Source organism: Carassius gibelio, chromosome B19 (assembly GCF_023724105.1).
Source record: "Carassius gibelio isolate Cgi1373 ecotype wild population from Czech Republic chromosome B19, carGib1.2-hapl.c, whole genome shotgun sequence".
Classification (NCBI taxonomy): domain Eukaryota; kingdom Metazoa; phylum Chordata; class Actinopteri; order Cypriniformes; family Cyprinidae; genus Carassius; species Carassius gibelio.
In genome coordinates this window covers 12,588,272-12,601,171 of record NC_068414.1, presented here as the reverse complement: position 1 = coordinate 12,601,171, position 12,900 = coordinate 12,588,272, and the positions used below count along the sequence as shown (strand labels likewise).

Below are 12,900 nucleotides of genomic sequence, written 5' to 3'. Positions count from 1 at the left end.
TTTAATTTTCAAAAATCACTAATAAAAAAATTAGCATATTTTTATTTCATTTATTTTGTTATTTTTTTTACCTAATCAAATTAACCCAACTCCAGTTTGATTATTTTGCAAATTAACACTTCATATGCTTCCAAGATCAGTGCAATAGTAGTAATTTAACAAAATTAATTATGAAAGAAAACAATTTGGTCAATATCACTATTTTGTATTTATTAGGGGTTCAAGTGCGTAGCGTTATTTGTTGGAATGGTCACGCATGAGCTATTTCCACGTCAAACTGATCGTGCAGACCAAACCGTAAGTCGTCAAGACTTAAAACTTGGAGGTGTGGTAGTACTCAGACCGCCTACAACGTGACCGAGACTTGCCCCAATCAGCCTGAAGGGGGTGCTACAACAATCAAAAGTATGAAATCACTCATAACTCCTAAACCATCAGCCACAGGCTCAAGTGTATTGTGTCGTTGGATTCCTTGGCTCATAATGGACAAAACATGCGCCTTGCAAAATGTTGGGGTATTTTGAATTTTTTGCAAAACCTACTTTTGCAAACTAGTCCTAGGTTTTTCACCCGATCAGAACCAAACCAATGCAGAAAGATTATCTGGAGAGTGAATATCAATAATTATATAAAACGTTAAAGGATGCCAAGACTTTCAAAAGGTGCATGGCCACTTTAAGAAAAATGTATACTCCTGAATGGAATTATATATCTAGAGGGAAAAACATAAAAATGTCAATAACTAGACAATCATTTCTCATATCAACATGAAAATCACTGTGCACAGACTTGGTCCAAAGTGCCACAAGTGTTTATGGGGACATTTACGTTTCTCAAAAAACATTGCCGCCATTGGACGATGAAGTAGGTTAACGGAGGCCGATCGGATCGCAACTCGGTGGGCATGTTTGACTCACGGCCCCAAAGGTTTGTGAGAAATTTGAAATTGTCCAACGGAGGGTGGTATCACATTTTTTGAGGCAGTAAACAATTGTACATTGCGCAGTTTTCCGCATATACACACGATAATCATATCGTATGATAGATCTCCTCATTCCAAACAACTTTGCGTCTGAATTACTGCAGTCAATCAAACTGTTTTTTAAATGATTGAGAAGATGTGAAAAACCTATTTTGGTGAACTAGTCCTAGATTTTTCCCAGTCCTAGATTTTTGCCCACCGAGATCTGATGACAGCTGGTGCTATAACAGTCATACACGTCTAAAAACATTATATTTCTATGGTAAATCACTTGGATTTGCCAAATAACATGTAATGTATTTTTCCTTATATGTTTCCTTAGTTTCATATGTTGGAGATCAAACTGGTGGCGCAGGATTACACGTGCTACATAGTGAAGATATGTGTACTGTTTAAAACGCTTAACGTTCCATATTGCACTTAGTTCCATATACAATTTTTTTTTTTAATGATTGGCAAAAAGCAGCACAGCACACGCTTGATCTATGGATGCTGCTGTATACGCCGGTCCTGTAGGCGGCGCTGCGGCGCGTCTCTCAGAACAAATACCGCAGTGAAGATCCGTGAAGAGCGCTGCTCGTGGATACATGATGGCGCAAAACTCGAGTGAGTGCAGCTACTTTGATTCAGTCTTCAGCGATCTGTGTTACACAATCATGCTGTTGGGGACACACACTTTTAATATGATGTTTAATATTTGTCTCTTTCGTAGTCCCAGCAGTCTCAGTCAGTCTCTGAGCAGATGAAACACGTGTCGAGATAGCGCTTGACACAAGCTCTTGTTATCAACACTACACTGACGCACAGCAACGTTAATCTGACTGCATATATTTAATCTATATAAACTGCTCCCTTTTATCCCATATATGTGTTGTTTTTCCCCTCTGTGGTCCAGTGCTGTATTTAAAAAGCGAATGCATATGTTATAATCTAAATATTAATGCAGTGCGTGTGTGTTGATAGAAGCGGACAGTAAATCTGCGGATCGAGATGTCGACCAGGACAGCACAGGATCAGCTTTCATCGGTTCCCAGACTTCATCCTCATCTTCCTCATCAATGAAGAGGCATTGGGACGGTGATGATGATGAAGATCACTCTTCCAGGAAGAAGCAGGTAAGATCGCAGCAATACTTCACCCAGAGATAAAAAAATACCAAATCCTCTGCAGTGAATGGGTGCCGTCAGAATGATAGCTGATAAAAAACATCACAATAATCCACATCACTCCAATCCATCAGTTAATATCTTGTGAAGAGAAAAGTGGCACATAAACAGATTCATCAAGGTTTTTTATAACGTAAAATGTTTTTTTTCTAGCTAAAATTATGATAAAGTCAACTCGTCTGGATCAGGAGAGAAATATGCACATATCAAGTGCTGTTTACAAGTAAAAAAAAAAAAAAAAAAGTGTTATGGACTCATATTGACCAGAAGCAACAATTTGAAGTTAAAATATCTTTTTCGGATTTGTTTCTTACAAACATGCAGGTTTTCACTTCACTAGATGTTAACTGATGGACTGGAGTGATGTGGATTACTTGTGGATTATTGTGATATTTTTATCAACTGTTTAGACCCTCATTCTGACGGCACCCATTCACTGCAGAGCATCCACTGGTGAGCAAGTGTAACACATTCTTCAACACGTATGTATTCACCAAATGCATGAAATATATAAAATGCTCAATAGCTCTTGCCATATTCCTGTGGTTCTTAGAAGCCGTCATAGTTGGTGTAATTTATATACATTTAAAAAAAGAGCATTTTTAATGTTCCAGCATGTCGTCTGGCCCTGATCTCCTCTGCTCTGTTTGAGTTTTTTGTTTTGTTTTGCAGGTCACAGAGCAACCGTTACACACTCAGAAAGTGGCCACGCATTACAACAAACTCCAGGAGTGTGGCCTGGCCGAGCGCAATAAGAGCAGGATAGTGCACATGCGCAACTTCAACAACTGGTTGAAGAGTGTCCTCATAGGTGAGAATGTTTCGGGAGGCACGGTGGGCCCATGCTCGTTTCTGCTCGGGTTAGATGCTAATAAAGATGCAGTGGCAGGTAGCATCTCACAGAGTTGTTGTTCTGAGGTCTGTGTGTTGGTCTTCAGCGGAGATCTTGGACAAGGTGAAGGAAAGACGGAGAGAGGTGACCGTGCTGGACCTGGGCTGTGGAAAAGGAGGAGACCTTCTCAAATGGAAGAAAGGACGGATTGATAAACTGGTGTGTGCAGGTAACTACACGGTCCTCTTCATACTTGATGTTTGAACATTTTTACTTGGAAGAATTTGTAACAAACAGTGCACTCAGTATTCTGAAAAGTTTGGGGAATTATATTTTCTAAAAGCTGGAATACTCTTGTTTTACAGTATCTTAAGGAACTGGAATTTAACTGGAATATAATTAATAAATATCCAAGCACTACTCAAGACAAATGTGGATTGACACTGTTATTTAATGTTATATGTTCATAGCAGGTGTAAAGAGGCCTGTGTGCATTTATTTCTTTAAATGTCTTCATATTGTAACGTCCCAGATATCGCTGCGGTGTCCATCGAGCAGTGCCAGCAGCGCTATAATGACATGAGACGGAGGGGTCACCCGAACGACCGCACCTTCTCAGCTCAGTTCATCACCGCAGACTGCAGCAGGGTAAGAGCACACGTCACCTGCTCTTTCATTCACTCGTGCGCTGTCTAAAGTCAGTGTGCATCCTGGAGTACGTGACAGTACAGGGTCACGTTCTCTCTCTGTGTCTGTCTCAGGAGCTGCTGTCTGAGAAGCTGCGGGACCCTGAGCTGCGGTTTGACGTGTGCAGCTGTCAGTTTGTGTGTCATTATTCGTTCGAGAGCGAGCAGCAGGCTGACACCATGCTGAGAAACGCCTGTGAGAGACTGCGGCCGGGAGGATTCTTCATCGGGACCACTCCAGATGCTTATGAGCTGGTGTAAGATCTCACACACACACACACACACACACACACACACACACACTATTACTATGACATTGATTTTTCTTTCTGTTAAATAAGGCACAAGGTGCTGTAAGGCCGGGCTAATTGTGATGTCTCTGTTTGCACAACAGTTCTGAAGTGTTAGTACTATTCAGTATATCTGTTTTCTGTTGTAATATATATTTTACAATTTTATTTCTGTGATCAAAGCATTTATTTGAAATGGAAATCTTGTGCAGCATTATAAATCTCATTGCTGTCATGTTTTATCAGTTGAATGCATCGTAGTTGAACAAAAGTATTGATAATTTTTATTTTTTTTTAGACAACTTTTGAACAGTAGTGTACATTATGCATAGAAAATATATCTAGAAATAAAACAATAATAAAAACAGTAAAATAATTAAGACACACTGTCTTTGGCCAAAATAATGATATTTAATAGTTTATTGACACACATATATGCTTTAAGGCTCCAGGACATTTTTTTTTTTTTGTATTGTTTGCATTACAAAACAAACAATTCAGTTTGCAATGGACAGTTTGACCTTATTAATGGAAATAAATTGAACTTCACAACACAGTCTGCAAAATTTAAACCAGTGATGCTTTTAAAACATCTCTGTCATGATGCTCAAGTTAAAAACCCCGAAATCCTTGCACTCTTTACAGTTGCGTTCACAATGCCAAACAAATAACCGTAAAAGTTGTAATTTTATCAACCTGACCAATTGTGATTTATTCCCTCTTTCTCTCTCAGCCTCAAAACAGCATTCATTCTAGATCATAAATGGTTGTTTCACAATGTGTTTTTGATATATCTTGTTCTCCTGGTTCACAGGAAGCGTTTGGAGGCCTCAGACTCCGACAGCTTTGGGAATGAAGTGTTCAGGGTGAGCTTCCAGAAGAAGGGGGACTACCCTCTGTTCGGCTGTCAGTATGACTTCAGTCTGGAGGGTGTGGTGAACGTCCCCGAGTTCCTGGTGTATTTCCCGCTGTTGGAGGAGTGAGTGTCAGGACTGTTGTTGTGTTGATGTGCCAGCAGAGGACGCAGCTGCTCTGTTCATGTGTGCTGTAATGTTGAACACCCGCTTGATTCCTTAGCGTTCCTTTCTGCTTTTAGACAATCATGCAGTTTGTTTGTAAGATTACAGATTCAACCAAACAGACAAACTCTCCAGTCTGGCAAGAAAGCGCTATGAATTTGATATAATTTCTAATAGCATTATTATTATTTTATTTTATTTTTTTGTCCAGAATGGCGAAGAAGTACAACATGCGTCTGGTTTACAAGAAAACCTTCAAAGAGTTCTTTGAGGAGAAGGTGAAAGATGAGAAGAACAAGGTTCTGATGCAGTGGATGCAGGCGCTGGAGGTTTGTGGCTCTGTTCTGACCGACACTAGAACCTTTGATGATTGTAATCATCTCTAGTTATTCTTTATGTGCTTCACAGTTGAATCTGATCCCGATTATGGGAGTTTCAATTCCTATTGCATAATTTCACAGTAGATTATTATTATTGATTATTCTGCTGTGCAAATGCGATATGCATTAACACATTTAGTCCCTGTCAGTGAGATCTGACTGAAACAGAGGCTCTCAGACTGTGATCTGCACACAGTACACAGTATATATATATATAGAGTTTGCTGCGGCAGTGTTTGTCTTCTATGCATCACTGGTTATTTTCACCCTTTCTCTTTCTGCAAAATTACATTGAAAATGCTTTACACTTATCTACAGATAAAGTATTACAGTGAAATTTAAAACTGCATTGCAACCAACAAAGTTGCTAACTTAGTTAGCAGCCATGGTTTTGGGAAACGCACCCCTGTGTAGTAAATGCCAATCAGTGTTGCCAAGTCTGCGGTTGTTTTTCATGTCCACGGGTCGAAGCGACAATACCAATATCATGATATTTAGCGTGAATTTTAGATTTTTTGCACAGCCCTAATAAATAGTGTATAAATAAGCAAATCTCTTTATTTGACCATCTAACTCTAGCACTTTCTTTTCTAATTCTATTTCTATTCTATTCTAAAAACATTCACTTTTTAGACTTGTACTCTATTCGTGTGTACTGCGTTGAGCTACCTGAGACTTGTTATAGCACTTATATCAATGCTGTTTTGTTGGTTTTGATTTCTTCTACTGTCCTCATTTGTAAGTCACTTTAGATAACAGCGTCTGCTCAGTGACTAAAAGTAAATACTGTAAACATAAATACTATAATTATAATAATAATTTCTATAACTATAAAAATGACAATTGACTATAAAGTGAAAAAGTCACTGACAATTAATTCTAGCATGCATGTATAATAACTACAGCATTTTATCAGATATTTTTGTTTAGTCCTGTATGTGTGTGGTGTGTTGCTGCGTTTTGACTGTATCCACACAATCAAACACAGCTGTCAGATCAGCGTATTAGCACAAAGTGAGCAGTTTTATCACTCCTCGAGCCTCTTTCCCCTTTGAGAAAGCCCTCTCACAATCAGCTGTAATGCCATTATCATCCCAGTGTCTGATTTCATCCTGTGAGCCAGATCTTCTCCTCCTTTTTTCATCTTTATTTCTCTGTTGTTAATTCTTCTGTAGAAATGTCAGCAGCTAACTCGATGAATTGGAGTAAAAAGCCTGTGGACTTCTCTCAGAATCTCGTAGAGACTTGAAAGGGTTAATTTGATTCGGACACACACACTCTGAAGTGTCAGGAGTGACAAACGCATTTATACATTGAATCCCCTGAATTACAGTTTCATGTGTAGAGAACAGAACTGGGATGATTGACACCATAATAACCATAACCACATTCTGACGTCTCACTCGTTTTGTAATAGCTATTTTTAACCAGAGTTTATCACATCTGAGAATTTAGTTAGAAGTTTTGTATTTGTGTTTAAGCGAGTGATGAGTTTCAAGAAATGTGTTTTAGCAATTCAGACAAACTGTAAGTGTCTTTGAGCTCGATGTCTGACAGTAATGTTTTCTATTGGTTCATTTCTCTTGGTTCATTTCTCTCGGTTCATGTCAAATTAATTTTGATAAGTCGCACCTGACTATAAGTCGCAGGACCAGCCAAACTATGAAAAAAAGTGTGACTTTTTACGGTATATGGTAATAAAGTAGACAGGTGCAGGTTGCGACATTTTCGTATGTGGCTTTTATCAAAGATACGACGTAGAGATGACCAAAACCTTATATCACGATACGAGTATGAATATATATATCGTTATCATGATTATGCATACCATGATCTCACAATAGTTTAATTTAAAGTTATTTTCACTGGTATCAATGTAACGAAAAACTAATACTAGCCTAAGACAAATTCAAGCCCACTGAGGACAAGTAAACAGTCAGTGATTAAATAAGAATAAGAGACGAATTACAAGCAGTAGTACAAGAAAACAAGAGTAAAAGAAAAAAAGTACAATAAATATGACATACTTTAAGACTTTTACTCAAGTAATATTCTACACAGTGACTTCAACTTCTACCAAAGTCATTTTCTGGTAAGATATCTGTACTTTACTTGAGTGTGACTTTCAGGTACTTTATACAGCACTGCTAGCAACTGTACTTTTTACTTAAATATGATCAAAATTCGAATTATATACTCATTTAAAATGCATAATTTCATTTAGGGGGGAAAATAAGCTTTTGGCCCAAGAGGGCACAAAATATTACTAATGCACGATTCTTCAAAGCATAAGATAACATGACTATCTGTGAAAAACGTGCATGTTTAAACTAATGCTTATAAACTGAACATAATTAAGTTGCTTAAACAACTATAAACAAAACAGCAGCGCTTACATCGTCATCGCATCTCGTGTGCAACTGATAATGCTTCCTGACGCACAGATAAGATTCAAATGCAATGTTTTAATGGGTTTTGATTTTGAATTAGATTTTAGATTTTTTTTTTTTTCGACAGCCCTAATGCTATTTGGCTCTTTTGATGTGAGCAGACAACTAGTCTATAAAAAGTATCACTATGGTAACATTGTCCAGACACCCTAGCAACTATTTAGAGCACCCTAGCGACCACATATACAAGCAATATCAGCCTCAAAACATCATACGGACTTGAAATTGGACTCTGTTGAAATCCCATCTGCCTAGCGGCGAGTTTTATCTAGCGTCATCTCAGTGATCTGTAGATAATGATGTCTGTTGAACCAGTACGGTCTTATCTTTGCTTGGCCTGAATCATATAGTTTTGTGTCATCTTATTGCATTAGCAATACCCTCCGGACGAGAGAGGCCAACTAGCGTCCGACAGTCCGGGCGAGTACGACCACGCCAAGAGGATCGCTGCCAGTCCTGCTGCCAGACGTCCACTGGTGAGCCACAGTATCAGTTTCTTCCTCAGAGAGCATTACTCTGTGTGTTAACTGTGTTCTGATAGTTTGCTCTTCCTCCACAGGGAACCCTGAGCAAGTCTGAGTGGGAGGCTACAAGTACGTGGTCATGTTCTTCCTGTTTAACCAGTGTTCAGTGGCATCTTCTGACAGAGGGAAAAAAGCTTGTCAGAAAGCTTAAGATAATAGTGACTTTCATCAGAAGTCACAGTTGAGCTGCTGGACATGAATATTCATGAGTGTAGCACGCAAAAGGACTCATCTGTATTGAAAACGCCACATGCACCCAAGCCAGGAAATTAAAGACCCCAGCTGTGAAATCACTCCTTTATCTTAAGATAAAGTACTTGATATTTTCTCATACTGAAGTACAGCATGTGGGCTGACCATCAGAGAGAGGAAAAAAACTATTAAATTAGAAGCACTTAACTTGCAACTACACGAACAGAGAAGTTCAAGTAGTTACATCTTTTTTTTTTTTTTTTATGGCGTTCTCTCAAGATGAATGTGGATTGCATTCAGTACCATGGTATATTTAAAAGCTTCGTTTTATTGCACACACTATCCTAAACGTTGCTATTTCTGTTTCTATGTACACTACAAATTTAAAGTGAAGGATGTTTTAAAAGTGACCGTAAAGACAAAAAAATGCTGTTCTTTTAAACTTAATATCCATCAAATAATCCTGAAAATCTTATTTCTGCAAATGTATGAAGCAGCAAAATGGTTTCAATATTGATAGAAACAATGAATGTTTTTCTGAGAAGCTAAGCATCATGCAGAAATGATTTCTGAAGATCATGTGAAACTGAAGACTGGAGTAATGATGCTGAAAATACAGCTATGATCACAGGAATACATTTAAATTAAGTTTAAATTGTAATAAGATTTCACAATACTACTGTTTTTACTATAATTTTTTATTTAAATGCAGCTTCAGTGAGCATAAGATACGTTGTTAATAAACAATTGACGGCCAATCTTTTGAACAGCAGTGTTTATTAAACTTTTACATAAACATTTGTTTTATGAAATATTTTGGACCGTCCACACTCCATATAAATGATCTGTTTGGAAATTATTCAATTTATGTTTGTGGACAGCATTTGGCATTTATTCACGGTGAAATATAGTCATTAGTCAATTGCTGTTTGATGCCTCATCCTTGAACAACAACCCTGCCTTCTCTCTCTCTTTTGTAGGCATATACCTGGTGTATGTGTTTGAGAAACTGTCATGAGTGTGAGGGATTCTCCATCGAGCTGCTGTGTCCGGATGAGTGAGCCAAAGATTCGTCTGGTTTCCAGAAGCCTGCTGAGCATGATGTCCACTTCACAAACAGTCAAAGATTTTTATACAACCGGAGCTTTTCCTTCACGAGTGTGTATGTGTGTTTTGGAGTACACAATGCACATGATCAATATTCTGCGTGATTATGTATTTCTGTTTATCTGTCATGGTTCAAGTCAATCAATTGAATAACCCTGCAGAGCTTTCAGTCATGCGCTCCCTTCGGGTTCGATCTCTGTAGTAATCCACCCTTCGCTTCAGGCTTGACTGAAATCTGTCTTGGATGTTCTTTTCTGTGTGAAGGGTTGATTGGTATCGTCTTTAATGTTAATGACCAGGTTGCTTTTTGAGGAAGGAAGTACTTCCTACAATAAGAAATGCAGAGCTTTAATCCATTCAAGTTGACTCATTGATACATTTTCAATTTTTTATTTTTTTGTTCTTGTAATGATGGTCTATTGTGTTTTCTTTTTTAGTATACATCAGGAAGGCTGTGTTTTTCAGTCTGTACTCTTCTGATTTCTGTACGTAGAGCAGTGTTTCTAGTCCTGCAGTTTTGTCAGGCAATTAAAACCTGTTTAAGGAATATTAAACCTGGAGTATGCTGTGTCCGTTTAATGACTTTTTATTTTATTTTCATGTTTGCTATATTGACTCGGTGTATAAATTCACATCTGTGTGCTTCACTCTGAACACAACCGACTATCATTAAATAAATCACAGCCTTTTGTAATTTGGTGAGTGCATTAAGCCATGTACAGTAGGTGGACAGCCTAAAGGCCCTTTTTACCGCCACGGGTACCGCCGCCGCGGCGTTTGTAAAGTGCATTTGAAGCTTTGTGGCGCTTTAACCACAAGTTATAAAACAAGCGCATCACAGCACATTTTCGCAAATAGACGTCAGTTTCGCCTTGCTGCGGTGTTACATTTGACGCCTCCAGTCAAGGAAAATGAAAGAAAAAATATTTAATATGTAATATTTACAGATGAAAGTTTGGTACTTATGAAGTTTATTAGAATGAATTCAAGCAGGATAAATGTCAAGCCTGAGCCTGTGCTTATATTTTCTCTAAACTACATGGTATTAAACCATATTTTAGATTTGATACATTTAAAAGGTGTGCCGTATTATTTATATTAATGATGTGTTATATTATTCAAAAGAAATTGTGGTTTACCTTGCATCGAAGCATTAAAAGTGGTAGCCTATTTTAGGGGGGTAGGCTACATGGATTAAGATGCTATGTCAATATTTTCATATATTATGCCTATATTTTAATTTATATTTTAAAATTCCTTTAATAAAACAACATGCATTTTTGTTATTCGTTACAGTAGTAGTTCGGCAAAATGTTTATCTTTTGTCTTTCCAGCATCATTACTCCAGTCTTCAGTGCCACATGATGCTTCAGAATTCATTCTGATTTACTGCACAAGTAATATTTATTATTTTGAATGCAGTGGTGCTGCTTCATATTTTTGTTAAAACAGTGACTTTTTTTCAGGATTGTTTGATTAATATAAGGTTCAAAAGATAAGCTATTTGAAAGAGAAATCTGCAGTAACTTAAAAAGGAAAAAACGATGTAGTATCAATTCATCTGGTTTGTTATATTTGTGCCGGTGATATTCCAGTAATAACTTTTAAGAATATTTATTAATGAATTCACTAAAAAAAAAGTGTTATATGGTCAAAAAAACAAACAGTCATTGCATTAAATTACATCACTCTCGTCGAGCAATATTACAGGATTTGCAATTTCAACGTTTTCAGTAATATCTAAATATTGCACTTTTTCAATTCAAAATTAATTCCACATCTATATAAAAAACAATGTTTGGCTTTGGCTCTTACAAACGGTGTGTTTCATGTGTTTCCTCCAGCTGCTGTAAGCACCACATTGCATCTCATCCTCATGGTCTGTGCCAGGTTTGCCAGTTCTTGCTCTGAGTTTCTATATATATTATCAATCGTGCAACCATCTTATTATTACAGAAACTTGTGACAACCATCTGTTGAGTGTCAGTTATGTGGACTAAATTGCTTTTTAATGAGAGTTCAGAATGGTTGAAGCTGACAGGATCAGGACAGTAGCTAAAATAATCATGCGTTGTGATGTTTGTCAAACCAGGCTTCTGCTCCTGTCAGGTTACAGCTGCAAACCGAGGCCCAAACTGGACGGCACACGATTGGACAGACGTCACCTGGTCTGACGCATCTTTCTGCAGAAAGAGGGGTCAGCATGGTTGTAATCAAGATCAGAGGATCCATCCTTCATGTGTTTTGGAGACATATAGCATTGCATCACTTGCTTACCAAAGAATCTTCTGTAGCGATTGGGTGCCGTCAGAATGAGAGTCCAAACAGCTGATAAAAACATCACAATAATTAATAAGTAATAAATACGAATATACAATTTGGCCGTTCTTTATTTGGAAAAGAGCTCATTTTGAAAACTTGTCAGAAGTTTGCAGTCAGCTAGATCGTGCAATGAATAGGAATATAATATCAGAGCAGTATCCATCAGAGCATATATGAGTCAGATCAGGAATATGTTGGAAAACATATCCTTTGCGATCAGACAAAACTAAAAACCTGTGTTTTGCATATAAAAGTCTGATCATTCAGTGATTAGGGCAAAACAGCATGCAAACCTGCGATGTCAGATCATGCAATCTGTGTGTTGCTCCTTGAAAAGTATGCTTTGCAATGAGTCAGATCATGCAACGAGTATGAATATGTGGTTTGACACTAACAAGTCTACTATGTGTCAAATCACACAATTAACAGCAATGAGTTTTGCACCTTTAAAAAATATGCTTGCATAGTTTGCAAAGTCTCTTACTTCACAGCATTTCTCAGTGAAGGAGCCCTAAAAAAAGTTTTCAGAACAGATTTCAAGAGACATAAATGTCAATTCTAATGACCTAGAACAAATTCAAGTGAGCTTTAGATGACTGCACTACTTATTTCTCTGCAGAAATTATACATTTATAAACAAAATGCTCCATCACACTGCACTTTTCTTCTTTAACCAACTGCCAAATTCTAAGCATGTTACGATATCCATGCTGGCTCTAAAAATCAACCAGGCATCATAGAAGACATAAGGTTTGGATGTGCTTTGATGCCTTCCTTATAGAAGCTGTAATTATGTGAGGCTGTAAATCGATGTCCTCTTCCTGACGCTAAGGCTCACAATTATTTGTTGGGAAGGTGAAGGCAATAAAATGCTAGTTTTGTGTCATTTAAGATGATCAAGTCCAGTCAATTTGTTTAGCCAACAGTGGGGGTGCAAAGTGATTAGTTAG

General features: G+C 37.6%; 1 protein-coding gene across 2 annotated transcripts; it reads left to right on the top strand.

Annotated features, from left to right (window-relative positions):
* Window positions 1–1,438: 1,438 nt before the first annotated feature.
* LOC127979709 (mRNA cap guanine-N7 methyltransferase) lies at window positions 1,439–10,196 on the top strand. Of its 2 annotated transcripts, none has more exons than XM_052585313.1 (11): window positions 1,439–1,588; window positions 1,949–2,097; window positions 2,821–2,959; window positions 3,087–3,209; window positions 3,513–3,628; window positions 3,742–3,923; window positions 4,771–4,935; window positions 5,187–5,304; window positions 8,180–8,281; window positions 8,365–8,398; window positions 9,502–10,196. In XM_052585313.1, exons 1-11 carry the CDS (start codon window positions 1,570–1,572, stop codon window positions 9,537–9,539), a joined length of 1,185 nt encoding a protein of 394 aa, XP_052441273.1. In that variant the 5' UTR covers window positions 1,439–1,569; the 3' UTR covers window positions 9,540–10,196. The 2 variants fall into 2 exon arrangements, with proteins under 2 accessions (XP_052441273.1, XP_052441272.1); XM_052585312.1 differs by having other exon boundaries at window positions 1,480–1,588; window positions 1,946–2,097.
* The last annotated feature ends 2,704 nt before the right edge of the window (window positions 10,197–12,900 follow it).

Excerpts from the sequence above, each read along its gene's own strand:
- LOC127979709 (XM_052585312.1), top strand. Across the intron at positions 4,936-5,186 it reads TATTTCCCGCTGTTGGAGGA|AATGGCGAAGAAGTACAACA; the intron begins GTGAGTGTCAGG and ends TTTTTTGTCCAG. Across the intron at positions 8,282-8,364 it reads CTGCTGCCAGACGTCCACTG|GGAACCCTGAGCAAGTCTGA; the intron begins GTGAGCCACAGT and ends CTTCCTCCACAG.